We start from the raw sequence: 21,941 nt of genomic DNA on the forward strand, positions 1-21,941 counted from the left end.
CGACTTAAACAAGTTGAAAAACCTATTCGGGTGTTACCATTTAGTGGTCAATTGTACGGAATATGTACTGTACTGTCCAATCTACTGATAAAAGTCTCAATCAATCATTCAAAAAACTCAGCACAGATCTGAAAAAACATTAACTTGAACAAGTCTGGAAAGTCACTTGGAACCATTTCGAAACAGCTTAAAGTGCCAAGAGCATTTGTGCAGACAATTGTTCATAAGTATAAAGTGCATGGCACAGTTTTCTCACTGCAATGAACAGGAAGAAAATGCAAGGTGTCACCTACTGCTGAAAGAAAATTGGTTAGGATGATTAAGAGTCAACCAAGAATCACCAAAAAGCAGGTCTTTTATTTTATGAATTGGAAGCTGTTGGAAACAGGTGTCGGAGTCCACAGTCAGGCGTGTTTTGCATCGCCATGGACTGAGAGGCTACCTTGCTCCAGAAGCGACACTTTAAGGCTTGTCTAAAGTTTGCTGTTTATCACATGGACAAAGATAAGGCCTTCTGGGGGAAAGTTCTGTGGTCAGATGAAACAAAAATTAAGCTGTTTGGCCACAATACTCAGCAATATGTTTAGAGGAGGGCAGCATGTGTCTCACATTAGGAAGGTCCTGGCGTTGATCCTGTGCTCGGGATATTTCTGTATGGACTTTGCTCGTTCTACCCGTGACTGCGTGGGTTCCCTCCCGGTATTGCGGCTTCCTCCCACCTCCAAAGACATGCACCTGGAGATAGGTTGATTGGCAACACTTAACAAAATTGGCCCTAGTGTGTGAATGTGAGTGTGAATGTTGTCTATCTGTGTTGGCTCTACGATGAGGTGGCGACTTGTCCAGGGTGTATGCCGCCTTCCGCCCGAATGCAGCTGAGATAGGCTGCAGCACCCCCCGTGACCCCGAAAGGGACACGCGGTAGAAATGGATGGAAGTATTGGTGTTTGGACGAGAAAAGGTTAGGCCTTTAATCCCAGGAACACCAAGCATGGTGGTGGTAATATTATGCTATGGGCCTGTTTTGCTGCCAATTGAACTGGTGCTTTACACAGAGTAAATGAGACAATGAAAAAAGGGGATTACCTCCAAATTCTTCAGGACAACCTAAAATCATCAGCCCGGAGGTTGGATCTTGGGCAGAGTTGGGTGTTCCAACACGACAATGACACCAAAGACATGTCAAAAGTGGTAAAGTAATGGCTAGCAACCGCTCTACCAACCGGCATAGCTCGGTTGGTAGAGCGGCCGTGCCAGCAACTTGAGGGTTGCAGGTTCGATTCCCGCTTCCGCCATCCTAGTCACTGCTGTTGTGTCCTTGGGCAAGACACTTTACCCACCTGCTCCCAGTGCCACCCACACTGGTTTAAATGTAACTTAGATATTGGGTTTCACTATGTAAAGCGCTTTGAGTCACTAGAGAAAAGCGCTATATAAATATAATTCACTTCACAATTCACAATTCACTAAATCAGGCTACAATTAAGTTTTTAGAATGGCCTTACCAAAGTCCTGACTTAAACGTGTGGAAAATGCTGAAGAAATAAGTCTGTGTCAGAAAACCAACAACTTTAGCTGAGCTGCACTATTTTGTCAAGAGTGGTCAAAAATTCATCCAGAAGCTTGCCAGAAACTTGTGGATGGCTACCAAAAGCGCCTTATTGCAGTGAAACTTGCCAAGGGACATGTAACCAAATATTGACATTGCTGTATGTATACTTTTTACCAGGCAGTTTTGGTCACATTTTCAGTAGACTCATAATAAATTCAGGAAAGAACCCAACTTCATGAATGTTTATTGTGACAAACAAGTATGGGCTCCAATCATTCTATCACAAAATATAAAACATATATATATATGTGAGAATTCATTTTCTGAACATGTCAAGGGCCAATAAAAATTAGCTGTGGGCAGCACTTCGGATACTCCCGATTAAGTACATTAAAGATGCTAAAACCAATCCAATGTTGGTCAATATATGCCATCCTATCTGAAACACTGATATATTAGCGTTGTTTTATAGGTGATATAGTGTAATATCTAATGCAGGGGTGTCTAACCTTGTTTCTTCTCTTCAGCTACAGTACTTTTACTAAATTAAAACCGCCAAGAGCTCCTCATTTTTTCTGGTAAATATATAAGCAGATCTCCACTCAAACAGTGCAGACATTGTCTTTGTGTTATGTTGTTACAATTTATCATTAAATAGAGGCATCATGTTTGAAATATAAAGTTAAACAGATGCTGATAGTTTAAGCAGATATTAAGTGGCTCTTTGTGAGCTGCTGGTTGGAGACTCCTGATCTATTGATATGTATCACTGACAATTTATTTTATATATAGATTATGCAAACTGCCAACAAAAAAAATCTGTGGGACAAAAATTAATAAGCTAGTGCATTACAGCACAGAAGTGGATGTAGATTAAAACACAGTGTATGATCTTGAAACAATACACAACTTTAGCAAAACAAACATTTATTTAACTGCGCATAGCATTGCAACAAAATATCTGTCCGAAACTGAACATTTTGTAGGAAAATGTATGAGTTTGCAGTTCAGCACTAATTTTGCTTGAAGCATTTATTAAAAGATGTAGGAGTGAGAAAATCTACCAATAAATACAAGTTAAAATGACACAAAAAGGACAACGCACCAGTCATTCTGCAAATGCTGACATTTTGTAATTTACTAATAAAACACTCATGTGCATCAACATTCTTAGTAAGCTCTAAGTCATAGGGTGTTGATAACACGGCTTGGTTCACGACAAATCCCAAAAGGAGTGTGTGACCCCAAATCCAGACTTTCTTCTGGTCATGTTCCATCAAAACGCCAACTGTGACAAACCTGTGAAAACAGCACAGCAGGCCAACTTGGTACATTTAGTGTGGCTGCAAGTATAACTCGAGCAAAGATGGAATAATCGTTACCTAGTCTGAGCTTGTCTTTGGTGGCCCAGCAGATGCTGTAATGCTGCAGGAGCTGGTGCAATAACTCTTTTTCATCCAGGAACTCCAGACGCTCAATTCTGTGAGAATAAGAGCTATAATTTTAAGACATTATTCATGGAATACAGTTATTTATCAATTTATGGACAGTTTGACTAAATTTCCTTGATGAACGACAATGGTATTTGTACACTCCACATTTTGTATGATCCGGTTTCGGCCAAGAATGTCTGTTTTTGTATACCTCCTTGGTTATATGACCAAACATTGTGCTTAACAAAACTAGTCAGATTGCACGTTTTTTATTCAGCGAAATCCAGTGCCCAAATGTTGCTGACTAAGTCTCTATTTTTTTTTATTGAGTATGACTGCTAAATACTCTACCACATGCTTAAAGAATTTGGAAAATAAGGTGAGAAGCACGATTGAATTCAACAAATAACTTATAGTTAGGTATTAACGTGGCGTCCACAATGCTCTTGCGACCCCCTTTTCCTTCTGTGCTTCTATTAACAAGACCTTTTAATGAAAGGCAAAAGTGATGAAAGTGTTCATTTATCCATTTTATTCTTCTTTTATATGTATTTCTTGAATGTATTGTTATTATGAATAATGCTACATGAAGAATGTAACTCAACTCTCATGCTGTTCTTCATTAGACCACAATCGACTGCTTTTGCCAGACTTTAAGATGACGCATTAGAAAAAAAACAACTAGTTTTTAAAGACAAAACTAAAGACATACTTTCTAAATTTGAATCACATATTCAATATTAGTGAACTAATAATTTATTTCAAAGCAGTTCTCTGTTGGATGTCTTCAAATCATTTGTGTGAGTGAAGAAAAGCTGTGATTCTCCCCACTTGTTTAAATGTACACATTTTGAGACCTCAACAAAATACAAGACAACCCATCATTTTCAGACTTTTGCCTAAGGGAAACAATTGTTTTATATTTTGGGTCAATTTGTGAATTTATCAGGCCAAATAAAAAAAGCTCTGTGTTGCGTCAAGCCTGAAATATTAACACAGGTATATCATATGTTTAAAATCCCAGGAAATTTTTAGATTTAGTAATATAAGGTTCTTACATCAATGATTTCCCAAAACTTCTCCAAACCCTTTCACTAAATTTCCAGGGCCAAAATATATTTTTATCTCAATATGACCACCAAAATATAATTGTTTTAACACTAAGTAAAATGATGGTTTATACTGTATGGTGCCACCAGAACATGACGGTCCGTACATTTCATCATGACATAGATATTGTTTAGATTCATGAAACTTTTGGTATATTTCAGTGACTTCCAAACAATTTTTTAAAATATTACTTTCCATAAATTTTCCACGGCCTGGAAATAACATTTTAAAATTCAATGACTTTACCAGGTTTTTATGACCGTAAGAACCCTGGTAATTAGCTCTTAGCTTTGTGAAATGCACTTATTGTTGCACACACAGGCTGCTGTTGATGTTTCGAGCCGGCTGACACTACCTTTCCACTTCATCCTGAGGAAGCATACTGTACACTGTCACCATGTCCAGAGCATCGGCATGATCCCAACCCGACTGGAGAAATCGCTCCTTCTGCAAGTAACACACACAGAATATTTGAATACAATCAGCTGTTTATAACCATGGATGTGTGGAGGTTACCTGAGAGTCCAGAGACCGGCAGACCTCGACTCCCGCCAGCGTGCACTGACGCCGCTGAAGGTTTTCGATCATTACTTGGCCAAAACGGTCGTTCATGTTCACCTAGACACACACATATCATCTTGGGGGACTTCATTTGGTGCATACTGCATTTTGATTCAAATTTTTCAGCAAGTATTATTACAGAATTGTGGCTTACCTGTTCATAGTTGATGAACATGGCCGTGTGAAAGGTTTCTGCAGCCCAGTGAACTAAACTGGAGGACTGAGCGGGCGTCATGTAGACAAGCACACACTCCGACAAGAGCAATGTAGGCAACCTGCAGCACAGTTATGTATTTTACTTGCATCCAACATGCGTAAATACATTATCATCATCATCAACAGAGTGATGAAACCCACATTTCATGCTCACATACTCGGGGTTAAGCTGGAACTTCTTCAGTTTTTCATACAAAGTAGCAATGTCTCTGAGGTCTGCTCCGATGATACAATACCGATCCGAATCAAGACTGTGGGCATCTGGGCAAATAAATGTACATAGTACAAGAATTTTAAGGAATTTACTGATTATATTTAAAGACATATCACTTAACAATGGCATGATTGAAGCTTTTAATGTTTACCTAGTAGCAAGGAGTCAGTTGAGTGTGTTTCGATGACAGGCTTGGATAAGGGTGGTTTAGTCCTGGTTAAATGAAATTATCAATATAATACAAAAATGCAAAAACATGCAAATATAACGCTTCTTGCTAGATTGATAATTTGTAGGCATCACATTTCTGTTGTATAAACTTAAGTATTGCATTGAATTGGCTGTCAAACATTACTGAAATAGAGTCATCCCTCGCTTCATTGTGCTTTAAATATCGTGGCTTCACTACAACGCATATTTATTTTTTTAAATGGTAGAAAAATGGATGGATGGCAAATCATTTTTCGACAAAACTAATATACAAATTAAGTTTTATTTTTCGTAAAATAGTGCCATATTTGTGTTTTTTTCTATTAGTATTATGTTGTTGCTATTGATAAATATTCACCAAGAACAACTTCCATTTCCGGGTTAATTGTGACACTGCTAACAACAGGTGGGTAATCTTGGCGCTATTGAATCATCGCTGCGACATTCTTAAGTTGACCACCTTTTGGCAGAAACTTTTTATAGACGATCTTCAACTCCTGCCCCATCAATAACACACCTACATATTGGTGAGACTTTGACACAGGCGAGGTCAACAACAGCTACATGTAGCATCGGAGATTCTGCGCGGCACTTCGGGTTAACCAAGACTGCTGTCAGCTACCAACAGTTGTTCTGCCGAAGTGAAATTAAGTGAATTATATTTACATAGCGCTTTTCTCTTAGTGACTCAAAGCACTTTACATTGTGAAACCCAATATTTAAGTTACATTTAAACCAGTGTGGGTGGCACTGGGAGCAGGTGGGTAAAGTGTCTTGCCCAAGGACACAACGGCAGTGACTAGGATGGCGGAAGCGGGAATCGAACCTGCAATTCCCAAGTTTCTGGCACGGCCACTCTAACACCGAGCTATACCGCCCCGTGGCGGGGGAGTTTAACTCTTAGGATGCACTTTAACTTCAACATCAATGACCCAGCTTTGATTGAGCGGTATGGAATAACAAAGGAGATAGTTGTTTTTTGGCATTAAATACAGAGCACAGTCTACCAAGTCAAATTCCCTGTGTGTTAAACATACTTGGCCAATAAATCGGATTCTGAGACACGCAACGCTAACACGGAATGCTAACATTACAACAAAATGATCGTAACTCCGGCATGTTAAAGTTTTTGCCAAACAAAACACAGTGAGTGTTAAGGAGACTATATGGGTGGTATTTCATTTTTATAGGGCTATAACAATGTTAAAAAAAATTAATGGAGAATGTCTTAAACACTTTTTTCCACTCTAATTATGAAAATATTTGATTATTAATAATCTTACATTCTGTAAAATTAGTTTATCGCAGTCATGCTCAGTCCCAATTAACCGCAATAAACAAGGCATGACTGCTATTTTGTATTATACCAACCTATTTACAACAAAAATTACATGTCCATTGATTCGAGATCTTGTGAAAAAAGTTTGACAACGACTGCATTAGATGGTAGAAGGTACAAAAATAACCCGTGTATTAACCTGTTGCGAGTCATACATCTGAGGAAGTTCTCAGACGCTTGATGGTTCTTATGTAAAATATGTGCCCTGACTCATTTAAAGGTTAAGGAATCAATGACGTAGCATAACAGATACTTTAAAAACACATTATTTTGACACCACTCTAGTGTATGTATAGTGCAAAACAAAACTATAAGCAAAGCTACCTGTTTGTCTTACTTTATATAGTGTATTTTCCTGGCCACAACAGTAGGAAAATCAACCTCAAAGAACTTCCTCGGCAAGATGTTTTCATCCTGAACATCCAAACACACACTATTATTACGTGCACTTGAAAAATATATAAATACAAAAATTGCTGGCTGATAACAACCTTAAGTCTCCAGAAGGTGGTGTCCAGCCCGGCACCAAGGTTGATCACTTGACAGTCACATTTTGTTTTTCTTATAAATGCATCAAGGAGATGGTTGACACCTTTCACGCGGCTGTAGTATCCTGTCAGGATAAGAAAACACAGGCAAACAAAATCAAAGGCCTTGATTAAATCTGTATAATGTAAGTCTTTGTCAGCTCCCCGGATTGTAAATAATCAAATGTATATACTTGTTCTTAAGCTTTCTGAGCTCATTATGTTCACTGCTCGCTGTACATATCCTACGAAATCAGACCTACACTGTTTCAATGTCCATTTCTAGGTTGATATAATTGTTGATGACTGAAATAAGCTGAGAGCAACCCAATCTAACCCCCCCGGGCCCCAACCCCTCCACATCCCACCCCCTAGATTGTAAATAATTCAATGTATATACTCTGATGATTAACTTGTGTGATGACTGTATTATGCTGATACTATATATTTGTACCATGAATTGATTAACGTGGACCCCGACTTAAACAAGTTGAAATACGTATTCGGGTGTTGAAGTGAATTACATTTTATATAGCGCTTTTTCTCTAGTGACTCAAAGCGCTTTACATAGTGAAACCCAATATCTAAGTTACATTTAAACCAGTGTGGGTGGCACTGTGAGCAGGTGGGTAAACTGTCTCGCCCAAAGACACAACGGCAGTGACTAGGATGGCGGAAGCGGGGATCGAACCTGCAACCCTCAAGTTGCTTGCACGGCCACTCTACCAACCGAGCTATACCGCCCATGTTACCATTTAGTGGTCAATTGTACGGAATATATACTGTGCAATCAACTAATAAAATCATCAATCAATCAATCGTGATCACGTGACGTCATGTAAGTGTGGAAAGCATAATGTTTACCTCTGTTGATTTCAGGTGCCTTTCGCTCACCGACAGATCTGACAAAATACTGGATATAAGGGTCTGTCCAGTATCCTTTACTGATAGCAAACCTATAAATGACACATTATAACGATTTAATTTTAAAATTTTTTTTACTTGAATACCGTTAAAGACAACAGTGGTGTTACATGTGTGACAATTCATACAACCTTTTGCAAGTCGTGGCATCGTCACACGTCGCTCGAACTGCTTCATCAGAAGTATCAGTGTCTGTGAAGGGGTGCCGAGCTGCCATGAAAGATCCTAAATGCACTTTTAATGACTTAGAATGACATGTATAAAAACAACATGGCACACAATCACGTCCTCTTGTTTCCACCTGCAGGAAGCTACGAGTGCTAGCTATCCCGCTAACACGTTGACAGGTTGTATACTTAAAAAAACTTAAAGACAAATCCTTTTGGGTTGAATCACTCGTTTAGTACACTATTTCACTCCCAGTGATTGACCGTAAGGAATAAGCAAATCATACAGCTATCAAGAGAGTTTAATGGAAACCATTCAGACTAAAACATGCTTACTAATGCATCGGGTAAAGTTCAGGGCGGAAATGTTACATGAGTTTCCGGGTTGCAACTATTTCACAATAAAACATAAATGATTAGTAGGGGGCAAAGTCTCATTTTTCGTTTAAGTTTAAGAATCCGATTCATACATTATGTCAGTTCTATCCATCCATCCATTTCCTACCGCTGGAGCCTATCCCAGCCGCATTCGGACAAGTCACCACCTCATACATACACTAAATTGGCCCCGGCCAATTTAGTGTATGTATGTATGTATGTATGTATGTATGTATGTATGTATGTATGTATGTATATTTATATGTGTATACTTAGACCTAGACTAGACTTAGACTTCCTTTTTATTGTCATTCAAATTTGAACTTTACAGTGCAAATAAGAACGAAATTTTGTTGCATTAGCTCTTGGTAATGCAGGATAATTAAAAAAAAAGCAATAAGGTGCAGATATAAATAAATAGATTACTGTACAGATAAATACATTGCACTTTTTCACATGCGTCCATTTTTATGTATGTATGTTGTATTGTCTTTTTTTATTCCAGCGAGTTAATCCATTTTGGGGGGAGTTGAGGGGATAATTTAATTATGATGCGTTCAAGAGTCTTACGGCCTGAGGGAAGAAGCTGTTCTAGAACCTGGAGGTTCTGCTACGGAGGCTGCGGAACCTCTTCCTAGAGTCCAGCAGTGAAAACAGTCCTTGGTGGGGGTGGGAGGAGTCTTTGCAGATTTTCTGAGCCCTGGTCAGGCAGCGGCTTTTTGCGATCTCCTGGATAAGAGGAAGAGGAGTCCTGATAATCTTTTCCGCCGTCCTAACCACTCTCTGGAGAGACTTCCAGTCTGAGGCATTGCAGGCTCCAGTCCAGACAGAGATGCTGTTGGTCAGCAGGCTCTCTATAGTGCCTCTGTAGAATGTGGTGAGAATGGGGGGATCAATCAATCAATGTTTATTTATATAGCGCTAAATCACCAGTGTCTCAAAGGGCTGCACAAACCACAACACAAACGACAAAGGCATCCTCGGTAGAGCCCACATAAGGGCGAGGAAAACTCACCCCAGTGGGACGTCAGTGACAATGACAATGATGACTATGAGAAACCTTGGAGAGGACACCGAATATGTGGGCAACCCCCCCTCCCAAAAAAATAAAAAAAATAAATAAATAAAAAATATATATATATATATATATATACATATATACAGGCTGCCCCCGCGACCCAACCTCGGATAAGCGGAAGATGATGGATGGATGGATGGATATATACACATATATATATATATATATATATATATATATATATTTTTTTTTTTATTTTTTTTTTATTTTTTTTTTTATTTTTTTTTCCGGGATGTGGCCGTTGGAGGAAAAAGGTTTTGACAGGCAAGCCTAATGGTACCTCATTTGGGAACCTTATCATATTGTAAAAATAGTGAGGGAAAACACAATTTTAAAGTATCATAATATACAATAGTATAAGGAGTTTTAACTATAATTGAAACTGAGCAACTACTAGTAATAACCATAACAAATGAGACTGATTTGAAAAAATTCCAACTAAAACAATAACTTCCGGTTTCCCTCAACTTCCGGTGTTTCGCTCCCTCTCTCACTGTCAATGAGAGTCTCTCTCCCTCCTTCGCGCCCGAGCTGCCGTCCGTCCACTCTCCTTTCTCCACGGAGAGAAAGCGCCTGGACGGATTATCCAACATTAGCTTGTCGGCTAGCGGCTCGTCAACCGTGGCTGTCCCGCCGTGAAGAGTGATTAAAGGCTGTTGGAGTCGGTAAAGTTTGCCACGGCTGACCACTTTGGGGCTTTCATGTCCGGGCATATCAAGAAAAGCAAGTTAGCGGACCATGCCGTCGCACTTCTCTGAAGACACTTCCACTTCGGAAAGGCTAACTTGAGAGCTAGCAGGCTGCAACACCAACATTAAGTGGCTTTGGGCTCAATGGCTGGCGCATGTTTCCCCTGTCACAGCCACAGCTGGGAGAGTTGAAACAGGGAGAGGCTGTGTGAACTTCATGCCAGTCCAAAATCCACATTTTTCCAAGTGCGCACTACGGAGGACGCGAAAATGAAGAAGCAGTTCAATCGCATGAAGCAGCTCGCCAATCAAACAGTTGGCAGGCAAGTATTGCAGTGTACGTCATTTACACTCATTAGCAATAGATCCTTGCATTAACCCGATAATACAACATTACTTTATATGCTGTTTCTTTCATGGCTTACTTTCATACAATCAGTTCTCGCTATGGGGCTGTAAAATGAGTGTCACATGAACACAGGCAAGAAACTGTCTTTTATGAATGTGCTTCTTATGGTTGCCAGTTTAGAATCTTAAAATAATTCTATTCATTGCACAGTTTTGTCCTGAAGATGATAGGATTATTAAAAACCGGACACGCGAGTGTGGAATAAAGTCTTTGTGCATTCCTAACTCCTGTCAGAAGTTGAAGTCAACCAGCCAACACCTCGTTGGCAACACCAGATGGATAGAGCCGTGGTTCTCAACCTTTTTTCAGTGATGTACCCCCTGTGAACATTTTTTTAATTCAAGTACCCTTTAATCAGAGCAAAGCATTTTTGGTTGAATTAAAGAGATACAGAAGTAAAATACAGCACTATGTCATCAGTTTCTGATTTATTAAATTGTATAACAGTGCAAAATATTGGTCATTTGTAGTGGTCTCCCTTGAACTAAAACCTTGTTGAAAAATAAACAAGTGATTCAATTATAAATAAAGATTTCTACACGTAGAAGTAATCATCAACTTAAAGTGCCCTCTTTGGGGATTTTAATAGCGATCCATTTCTTCACAAAAAAAGAAATCTTTAACATCAATATTTATGGAACATGTCCACAAAAAATCTAGCTGTCAACACTGAATATTGCATTGTTGCATTTCTTTTCACAGTTTATGAACTTACGTTCATATTTTGTTGAAGTATTATTCAATAAATATATTTATAAAGTATTTTTCAATTGTGGCTATTTTTAGAATATTTAAAAAAAAATCTCACGTACCCCTTGGCATACCTTCAAGTACCCCCAGGGGTACGCGTACCCCCATTTGAGAACCACTGCCCTAGGGGTTCGGTGAGTCGACCTCAGGGGTTTGCCCGAGGTCAAAGCACACCCGATTCTTCGTGTAAATACAAACTTCTCCCTGTTGGCATATTACGGACACTGATTGATTTGCAGGTGTGTAATTTGTTGTGTTTTTATGCACTGTCTTAGTTTTGTTGTTTGAACAAAGTGATGTTCATGCACGGTTCATTTTGTGCACCAGTAAAAAAAATAAGGTAACACTTTAGTATAGGAAACATATTCACCATTAATTAGTTGCTTATTAACATGCAAATTAGTAACATATTGGCTCCTACGTAGTCATTAGGTACTAATTAATGCCTTATTTGGCATGGCCTTATTATAACTCTGACCCTGACCCTAACCATAACCAAATAACTCTAAATTAAGTCTTTAATACTTAGAATATGTTCCCCTAGTGTCCAAAAAACTGTAAATTAAGTCTTTGGTACTTAGAATATGTTCCCCATACTAAAGTGTTACCAAAAACATACAACTTCGTCTTGAATTTGAAAAAAAAAAAAAAACATTTTATTTTTCACTAAAGAAGGGTTCAGTGAATGCGCATATGAAACTGGTGGGGTTCGATACCTCCAACAAGGTTAACAACCACTACGATAGAGGGAACAGGAGGTGGCTGGTGTCATATTTATGGCGTTAACCTGACAACCGGAGCATTAAGAATCCGGTTTAAACAGACTTTATCTGTAGCTTGGCTGGTATGGTTCGTTTGGTTAAGTGTGAGTGCAGTCGAGGACTAACGAGACCGCTAGAGAGATTGGTTTTGGTCATAGTCCTGAGTGAATGCCGACCACCGCACCAAAAAACTGAGTGAAAATCTTTAAAAAATAAGACTCAAACGTGAACCCAGAAGCATAGTTACAGGAAAGTAGCAAAATATACCTGCTTCCTTTCAAACAAAAAGTTTTATGAATGTGCTTCTTATGTTTGCCAGTTTAGAATCTTAAAATATTTCTATTCATTGCACAGTTTTGTCCTGAAGATAATAGGATTATTCAAAACCGGACACGCAAGTGTGGAATACAGTCTTTTTGCATTCCTAACTCCTGTCTGAAGTTAAAGTCAAACAGCCAACACCTCATTGGCAACACCAGATGAAAGGAGGCAACAGGAGGTGGCTGGTGTCATATTTATGGCGTTAACTTGGAAACTAGAGCATTAAGAATCCGGTTTAAACAGACTTTATCCATAGCTTGGCTGGTATGGTTCGTTTGGTTAAGTGTGAGAGCAGTTGAGGACTAACGAGACCGCTAGAGAGATTGGTTTTGGTCATAGTCCTGAGTGAATGCCGACCACCGCACCAAAAAACTGAGTGAAAATCTTTAAAAAAATAAGACTCAAACGTGAACCCAGAAGCATAGATACAGTAAAGTAGCAAAATATACCTGGTTCCTTTCAAACAAAGAGTTTATGTTGCTCATTACTATGTGGGAAAGGGATCAGAAACAGTCTTCTTCCAGCACTATATTGGGAAACTTACTGACTTATTCATATAATTTAGGCAACAGGAGGTGACTGGTGTCATATTTATGGCTGTAACCTGGCAACCAGAGCATAAAAAAATCCGGTTTAAACAGACTTTATCTGTAGCTTGGCTGGTATGGTTAACTTGGTTCAGTGTGAACGCAGTCGATGACTAACAAGACCGCCAGAGATATTCGCAAAACCCTGTAAATGTGTGTCAAAGTACTTGACAGAAAAAAAATGGTACAATACATGTACTACATACAGACTATTTCATTGCTTTTGAACATGAATATGATGTAATACTATTAATATTATATCATTATGAATTCAAAACGTTTATTTCGTTAAAATAAGTATGCATACTCAAACATCTGCTTGTCTTATGACGTTAAAACAAGTTATCCATCAAATTGTACACTGTAAAAATTACAGTGTATTCAATAAAAAACTGGCAGCTCAGTCGCCAGAATTTTTCCTTCAAAAACTGTGGTATGCTTTTCCATTAACAAAAAAAAACGTAAAAACCACGAGAAATCTTACAATAAAATGTCAGCTACCAACAAAATCTATGGATTTATTTTTACACTTTGCGTAAAAAATATACTGTTATCAAACCCATAGGTAATTGTGTAATAGTATCATTAGGTAATTCCTACATTTATTTCAATAAATTATTCATTGTTACAAACAGCCCTTTGAAGGTAGCCATGACTGCGATGTGGTCCACAATGAAAATGAGTTTGACAACCCTGTCCTCACCTAAACAACAGTTACCTTTTGACTGCAAGTCTGGCACAATCAGCACTACTGACTGAATTTCACAATTAGTGCATTCCAGATAAGCAACCAGCCTTTTCTTTTAAGTTGCAGTTACAATGCAACAGCCTGATGGTTTGTGAGGTATTTGGTCCTCTGAGTTTGTGGCTCTTAGAAAACGGCCCCAATAATTCAAGCTGCGTATGTGCTGATATAACACATTCTGTGCATGCTTTTAGTTCACTGTAGGTTGTTTTTGATGTGTCTGTGTCTACCAACCTTAAACATAAAACCTGTGAAAGACTCATACTAGTAATTTATCACTTTGTTTGTATTGCTGATTGGGACATATGTCCTGTTGCTGTGACAGATTTGCCAAAACATCATTGTTTTTAGAATAATGGAGAATTGGCTATTGGCTCCTTCTCTCCATCAGATTTATTCATTTTGTCTGGTTTAATGCCATACAAAGAAGCCAAGTATTTAAGAGAACTGTTCAAAAAATATATTTTCTGTAAGTCTGCAGATCTTTTCAATTATAAGCACACATTCAGAAACATGATTTGCTCTTTAGTTTGTTTTATGGACATCAATGAACAGGACCAATAATCTGCCTAATAATGTTCATTGAGGATTTGAAGAGGTAGTGCAGCTGGTATAGTCATAATATCAATTCGCACAGTGAACCAGCTGTAAATTAAAGCTGAAATAAATGTGATTCATAAACCAGACACGTGCACATGACTGTGTGTAAGAAAGAGAGTGCATTACTTTCATGCTCTAAAAGTCTCCATCCCTCCGTCTGAGTGAATGACATGTTAGTGTTTATGTATTTGGGCGAGCATTGAGCAAACCTTGAGGGTGAAAGTGGTGCCTGGTTGTGTATCCGTGTCTGCAAGGAGTAACTAGGCCGTCTAGGCTGCCCCCTGGGTTCCTGTGATTGTGCGAAGGCAGAACGCTATGTCCAGCATGCAGCCGCTCAGAGGAAATCTCTCCTGCTTCTTTTGCAAACAGGAAACTGCCTCCCAGACATACGCTAGTGCTTTCTAGAGCGAATGAGTGAGAGATACTTGGCAAGATAGATTCATACAGTAAAATCGAAGGGGGGCATGTCTTCCGCACATAGACTGGTTATTTCGGGTGCCTGTCTTTAAACTCCTTGACCCCATACAATACATCTGTGTTTGATGCAGTGGGCCAAAGGTACAAACTGGTAAAACCTTATAGTGCTAGTATAAAACTACAGTCATAGAAGATTTAGCAGCATGGATTCAAACCTACCAGTTACAGGGTTTCTCAAAAAAAAGTTAAAAATTTCAGAGAAAGAGAACCTGAGACACATGACCGGTCAGTATGTAGAAAATGTCCTTATTTGGAGGCACGAGAAATTGTCAATGTAGCATGTAAGACACTGACTTGACTCAATGAAGAGGAAAGCTGAAAGAAGTTTACAGCGGTAGAAAAAAATATTTATGTGATAAGGCTGGGCGATTAGTCGAAAAATAATCATAACTGACATGGAGACTTTCAAACCAGGGATGAATGAATACAAAATTAGTTAAACATTGTGGATCACCGTTTATGATTGGCATTTAAAAGCATTAATCGGCAATGGCAGTATACTTTTTCCAAAAAATCGTTTGATATATCTTGTTGGCTGACCAATCAGCACAACCCCTGGCCGCCGGATGTCGTTAAGTGTCAAAGCTGCCAGAAGAACAGCAAAAGAAGTAGTCATGTCATGTGACGCTGTCCCATCCAGTCCACTGAACAGAAGCGTCATGGAGTAAAACACAAACACTGCGCTTTCAGTACAACGCTGGTAGCGTGTACCAAAAAGGAATTTGTTGTCAGTTGTGTGGGCATACTTTGGCTTCAATAAGGACAACATCGTCAAAAGCAGCATCTTGTTACCGGATGTAAACAATGCATGTCACAAAACAGAGAGAGAGTCAAGGTATATAAGCTCCCAGTTGTCCAAATGTTTGTAAAGTAACTTAGCACTATAGATTTATGGTATAACAAAAAGAAAAACACTTTTTCAAAATGTGAGCGTTATTACTACACATTTCTACACACCACAGTATTCAAAAGGATTTTCCTGGAAAGAAATACAAGTTTGTTTTGTTTTTTTTCAAATTTTTAAGGAAAATTTGGTCCTTTTAATTTTTTTTTTTTTGCAAAGCATTTTCATTCCATCTGATGTATTTTCAATGACATTGTTTCAATAAATACTCCTTAATTGATCATCTGTGCATGTGCTTTTCAGTTACTTTATAATTACAAAATTATACAAATATTTAGAGCATAAACTGATTTCTGAGTGGAATAATCATACACTAACCAAAATCAAAGTAGAATGTTCTTTTATTCATGATTTTAATAATTGCAAAAAGGTTCCAGCCGTAGTATGTGGTGGCTTGAATGTGCTATTTGATAATTATAGTAACGTTAAATATTGCGATGGTTTGCCATATGGATATTTTGTCAAACTCCTACGGGCACAATAATAGTAATTGAAAATGTTCATACAGTTACAGTACTATTTCCTCTCTTTATCTGAAATTACCCAGACGTTGGGAATGAACACATGGGATGCTATCATAAAAAGTGATGATACATTTCTCAAGTTCTTTATTTGTTTTTTGTTTTTTTTTCATTTGTCACCTTGTTGACTCCTTTTTTATTTGTTTAAAGTGATGATATGTTAGGAATAGAAATTCAGAACTTGTTAATCGGTAAGGGTAAAAAAGAATTCCTATTTATTTATATTTGCACTTCAATCCAGATTTGGACAACGGTTTTATATGTTTTTCCTTGACAAGGGTCATCTAGCTACAACATTTTAATGGGATATTTTTATGTAGATTTTGTGTAATCATGCCATCTATTAAACTAGCAAATGCTGTTCAAAAAACTGTTGCACTTACATCAACTAACCTTTTTCTAATAAGTGTAACATACAACATAAGAGTAATTGCTGCATCACTGTTGATCAAGATGTATTCAATTAATTACCACAGCAGTAATCTTATCACAATTTCTATCCTACCATATTGGTAGCCATTTACAAGCTTTGTAAACTGTTGTAATCTAATCTCTCTCTAATCTCAAAAAGCTCAGTGTTATGCAATCTCATGTACTGCTTGTGCAAGTCGGTCAGTGTCAGAAAGGCCATCTTCCTCCTAACATAATGTCAGAGTCCACTCAAGAGGAAATGGGTGTTTTCCTGGGTGTCATCAGAGTCTGCACCAGGACAGTGAGGTGTGTCAGCTGTTTGTGTAGTTCAATGACAGTCAAATGAGACTGCTCTTTGTCTACCCTCAGAAGTTTATTTTTTTATCCAAATTATTCTTGGGTGACACTAAAACATCCCTCAAGTATAGTGACAAAACATTCTAATTGTCAGTCACTGATGACAAAACAATACATTCTGGGGGGCTTCTCTTTCTAAATAATCAGAATATTCTGATGGTATTATTTGTCTGCTGCTAGAAAATCCTAGATTGTGACAACATGTTTCATTGAAATTAAATAAATTGAAAGTGACAAGTACACTCAATTGTTTTTTTATTAAGAAACAAATAAGTCTTGTGTGTATTATTAGTGACAGTTTCCAATAAACCAATGTCATGTTGGGACTAATACGACTGACTACTATTGCTAAACATTAAAATGTAATGGTAAATACTTCATAGATAATTTAGATGTTTTGGTCTGCAAGTATTGCCATAGATATTTTAACAAGGGCTAATATTTATGTATACCACAAAAAGTGTGGGACACTTAATTGGAATTGGTCAATAATTAGAGAGATTTATATGTTAGTTCTGAAATCTGGAAACTATTTCTATACAACAACTAAATGTTTTGAACTTCATCATTTAGATTGCTGTGAAACCAAAAAGGAAAGTGTAGCTCTCGGTCATTAAAATCAATTAAAAAGTATATTGCATAACAGGGCATGAACAGAACCAATTCTGTAATCCTACTAACATGCATGTGTCTTAAACAACAGCTGAGTGGCACCGCCAACATTTTAAAGCGCATGCAGAGGTAGATAAAGCTGCTGGATGTTTATCATTCAAAATAGTTCAAATTAGGGCTGGGCGATATTGCCTTTTTTGAATATCGCGATATTTTTAGGCCATATCGCGATATATAATACGATATTTTGCCTTGGCCATGAATGAACACTTGATGCATATAATCACAGCAGTGTGATGATTCTATGTGTATACTTTAAAACATTCTTCTTCATACTGCATTAATATATGCTACTTTTAAACTTTCATGCAGAGAGGGAAATCACAACTAAGTCAATTGAACAAAAGTGTATTTATTAAAGTTATTAAGCAATGGCACGAACATTCAAGTAATTTCCAAAACATAAATTGCAAGCTTGTCAGAGACATTGTAAGTGTCAAATAAAAATTAGTTGCATAACAGCAAATCAAATAGTATTCATCCTTCACTATGTGGTATGTTACAAAGGTTATGAAATTATTTTCATTCTCTAGCGAGTGACTTTACAAACGATGCTACATATTAGCAGTAATGCTACTTTTTATAGCAACCCTTCCCCCCCCCCCCCCCCCCCCATACTTGACAAAATACGGTTGTCTGTTCGACATATTCCCACTTGAAGCCGAACCACTGCCAGACGATGAAAACCCTGCTGTTGTTATTGGGAATTAAGTCTTCATTTGCTACCAGATCCGCACCATCTTTCTCTCGTACGGCTACGTTAGCAGCTAACATTAGCCACGTCGCCACCTGTCTGCCCTGCGAGGGCGTGTATGTGACGTGTGACGCATGTAAGCCTGCTTGTCTGCGAGAAGGAGAGACAGGAAAGACCTAGGAGAGCCTGGAGTGTACGCCCGCAGCTAAAAGTCCTGCGTGTGAACATATATTCGAATATTACGATATAGTCATTTTCTATATTGCACAAAGACAAACCCGCGATATAGCGTATATATCGATATATCGCCCAGCCCTAGTTCAAATGCAGTTATTGCCATCGCATGGAGTTGTCGATAATCTCACCAGGAGGCGGGGGCAGGACAGTTAATGAAATTGTAATCTTGATTTATATTTTTGTTTTTCACAATCATAAAAATATCATAATTGAAAAAAAATATTAATGGGCCTAACTTCCTGAGCTTGTAACGGTGAAACAAACAAGTGAGTGTATGAGTGAAAGACAGACCACTTCTTCTAGAAGTTTGGGATCTCACCATGTTTGTTACATTTTATTTGACACAGCGCGAGTATATTTGATCAATAATCACTAAATTAATCAAAAAGTAAGGCCATATGATTTCCATGTCAACGTAATTAGGGATGGAATCACATACAATAATTGGCCAATAAAACGAAATTCGCTATTACAGAAATTACCGTAAATCTAACTGAAATGCGAGCATTGTGAGGAGACTAAACATGTGTTTGGGAAAATATGTGTCCGGGACCGCTTATTTATCCCTAAAAAACTAAACTGCTCCGTCCTGAACTATACAATGTAGAGACTGCTACTTGTAACACAGACTAAACTATCTATCCATCCATTTTCTACCGCTTATTCAAAGCATTTAAAATGAATGTTGTTTTTATTACTACATTTCTAAGATGTATGCAGTAAGGTGCTCTTAAAATCTTTTCATTTTCTTAATAATCGACAGTGCGCCTTATAACCCCGTGTGCTTAATGTACGGATTAATTCTAGTTGTTCTTACTGACCTCGAAGCAATTTTATTTGGTAAATGTTGTATTGATAAATGTGACCAGTAGATGGCAGTCACACATAAGAAATACGTGTAAACTGCAGGTTGAAGCCTGTTCAATAAAAAATGCTCCCAAGTACAGGTTAGAAAGCAAGCCCAAAACGTTGTTTCATTGAGAATATAGAACAATACACACAGCGCTCAAAAATCTGTAAACCTGTTTTAGTGCTACTTAAGTAAGCTCCGAAGTAGGGCTGGGCGATATATCGATATACGATATATATCGCGGGTTTGTCCCTGTGCGATATAGAAAATGACTATATCGTAATATTCGAGTAGACGTTCTCACGCAGCTGTGGGCATTACACTCTACTCACTCTTTCCTGTGTTTCCTCACAGACAAGCAGGCGCACATTCATACGTCACTTACTGTCACGTCATACGTACACGCCCTCGCCCAGCGGAGAGGTAGCGGCGTGGCTAACATTAACTGTGATGCTAGGGGGTTGTTGCGTAGAAAGAAGGTGCGCATCTCGTAACAAACGAAGGAAGAATTAATTCCCAAGAAAAACAGCACGGGGTCCATCATCTGGCGGTGGTTCGGCTTCAAGCGGGAATATGTCGAATAGACAACTTTAATTTGTCATGTGTGGGGCACAAACGTTGCTACAAAAAGTAGCATTACTGCTAAAAAGTAGCATCATTTGAAAAGTCACCAGCTAATAACTTTAATAAATACTGTTTTGGTAAATTGACTTAGTTGGGATTTCCTTCTCTGCATGAAAGTTTAAAAGTAGCATATATTAATGCAGTATAAAGAAGAATGTTTTAATGTAGACACGTAAAATCATCATACTGCTGTGATTATATGCATCAAGTGTTCATTCAAGGCTAAGGCAAAATACCATAATATACTGTATATCGTATATCGCGATATGGCCTAAAAATATCGCGGTATTAAAAAAAGAGAATATCGCCCAACCCTACTCCGAAGCAAAACTGCACTGCTTAATGGATTTTCTGCGTATTGCGAAGTGTTGGCTTGGCACTAGGAATTTTCACAATTTGGTCCCAGGGACCCCATCGAGTCATAAAAATGGGGTCCCACAGTAAAGTTTTGGGGGCCCACTTTTGTGTAACCATTTTGAAAACAAATGATAAATGTATGCATTATCCTGTTATAGCTCACATTCTAAATTCTGTTTTGGAGAAAGTTTGTTATAAACTTTACATAAGTCATTATAAAAATAATATATAATAATAATAATGTAAATTCATTCAGTTATCAACTTTCCTTCATGGATCTAAACTTTACCGCTGCCGGTAGTTTTTTCTATATTTTTATTTAATACATTTTAAGCGTATTTATTTCAGTATAAAAGTTAAAAACATTTTTTGCTTCGGTCATTAAATTATGATCAATCGTGTGCCATGGCATACATGCATAAGACACATTTAATTAATTATTGTCACCTGTATGTAGATCATCAGTCCTTTTAAAAACCGCCACATCTACAGGTGATTACTCTCTTGCAAAATGGAAGCTTACGCAGATACAATTTTATTCTGAGAATGTCATCCAGGAAAGTTTTTAAACGTTTTACTTGAATCCATGTCATTTACAGTATTTGCACAGAACTTAGAAACAGTTTTATCTAAAATTCTTCAAGGGTGTATTATGTAAGTGAATTTGCTCGTGATCACACCAGTCAGTCTTCATACTCATTTTTGTACTGACTTTGGCATTTATCTGATCACTGACCGTATAGCAAGTGAGCTGAAAGAGCGTTTACTGTCAAAATAAATTGAATTAAGGCTGGGCGATATGGCTTTTTATTAATATATCGATATTTTTAAGCCATGTCACGATGCACGATATATTGATATTTTGCCTTAGCCTTGAGTTAAAAACTTGTGCAGATAAGCACAGCAGTATGATGTTTATATGTGTCTACATTAAAACATTCCTGTTCATACTGCATTAATATATGATCATTTTAAACTTTCATGCAGAGAGAAACCACAACTGTCAATTTAGCAAAACTGTATTTATTAAACAGTTATTAAGCAGTGACACAAACATTCATGTAATTTCTAAACAAAGTGCAAGATTGTCAGAGAAATTTTAAAACAAGCTATTAGTGCACTTTTGTGCATGATGTCACTAAGATGACATATCTAAACAACACTAAATTAAATTGCACTTTTTGTACAGAACGCCACTACAATAGTTTAAAACATACAAAGTGCACTTTTGTGCATGATGTCACACAAGATATTTCAATAACTGTC

The 21,941-nt window shown here is 37.8% G+C and overlaps 2 protein-coding genes across 11 annotated transcripts in view; one reads left to right on the forward strand and one right to left on the reverse strand.

The window, feature by feature from the left end:
• Positions 1–1,779: 1,779 nt before the first annotated feature.
• On the reverse strand, positions 1,780–8,639 carry lcmt1 (leucine carboxyl methyltransferase 1). Of its 2 annotated transcripts, none has more exons than XR_009807880.1 (11): positions 8,218–8,639; positions 8,027–8,118; positions 7,127–7,248; positions 6,973–7,049; positions 5,238–5,299; positions 5,031–5,133; positions 4,811–4,931; positions 4,612–4,732; positions 4,451–4,542; positions 2,935–3,032; positions 1,780–2,851 (listed from the first exon to the last, which is right to left on the reverse strand). XR_009807880.1 is itself a non-coding variant. In XM_061909026.1 (11 exons), the coding sequence occupies exons 1-11, from the start codon at positions 8,301–8,303 to the stop codon at positions 2,829–2,831; spliced, it is 978 nt and encodes a 325-aa protein (XP_061765010.1). In that variant the 5' UTR covers positions 8,304–8,638; the 3' UTR covers positions 1,780–2,828. The 2 variants fall into 2 exon arrangements, 1 of the variants encoding a protein (XP_061765010.1); XM_061909026.1 differs by having other exon boundaries at positions 4,612–4,713; positions 8,218–8,638.
• Positions 8,640–10,197: 1,558 nt separating this feature from the next.
• Positions 10,198–21,941, forward strand: part of arhgap17a (Rho GTPase activating protein 17a) — a 56,499-nt gene continuing 44,755 nt past the window's right edge. For 4 of the 9 annotated variants that reach the window (XM_061909035.1, XM_061909037.1, XM_061909036.1 and 1 more), the window contains exon 1: positions 10,199–10,721. In XM_061909035.1, coding sequence (XP_061765019.1) covers positions 10,669–10,721 — 53 coding nt within the window. In that variant the 5' untranslated portion in view covers positions 10,199–10,668. Of the gene's footprint in view, positions 10,736–21,941 lie in introns of all 9 variants that reach the window. The other 5 variants (XM_061909038.1, XM_061909043.1, XM_061909041.1 and 2 more) reach the window with 3 other exon arrangements.

The sequence above is a fragment of the Nerophis ophidion genome, linkage group LG08 (genome assembly GCF_033978795.1).
Source record: "Nerophis ophidion isolate RoL-2023_Sa linkage group LG08, RoL_Noph_v1.0, whole genome shotgun sequence".
NCBI classification, from domain to species: domain Eukaryota; kingdom Metazoa; phylum Chordata; class Actinopteri; order Syngnathiformes; family Syngnathidae; genus Nerophis; species Nerophis ophidion.

Excerpts from the sequence above, each read along its gene's own strand:
- lcmt1 (XM_061909026.1), bottom strand. The coding sequence starts at position 8,303 with ATGGCAGCTCGGCACCCCTTCACAGACACTGATACTTCTGATGAAGCA. Across the intron at positions 5,134-5,237 it reads AACTGACTCCTTGCTACTAG|ATGCCCACAGTCTTGATTCG; the intron begins GTAAACATTAAA and ends TTATTTGCCCAG. Across the intron at positions 3,033-4,450 it reads CCTCAGGATGAAGTGGAAAG|AATTGAGCGTCTGGAGTTCC; the intron begins GTAGTGTCAGCC and ends TTATTCTCACAG.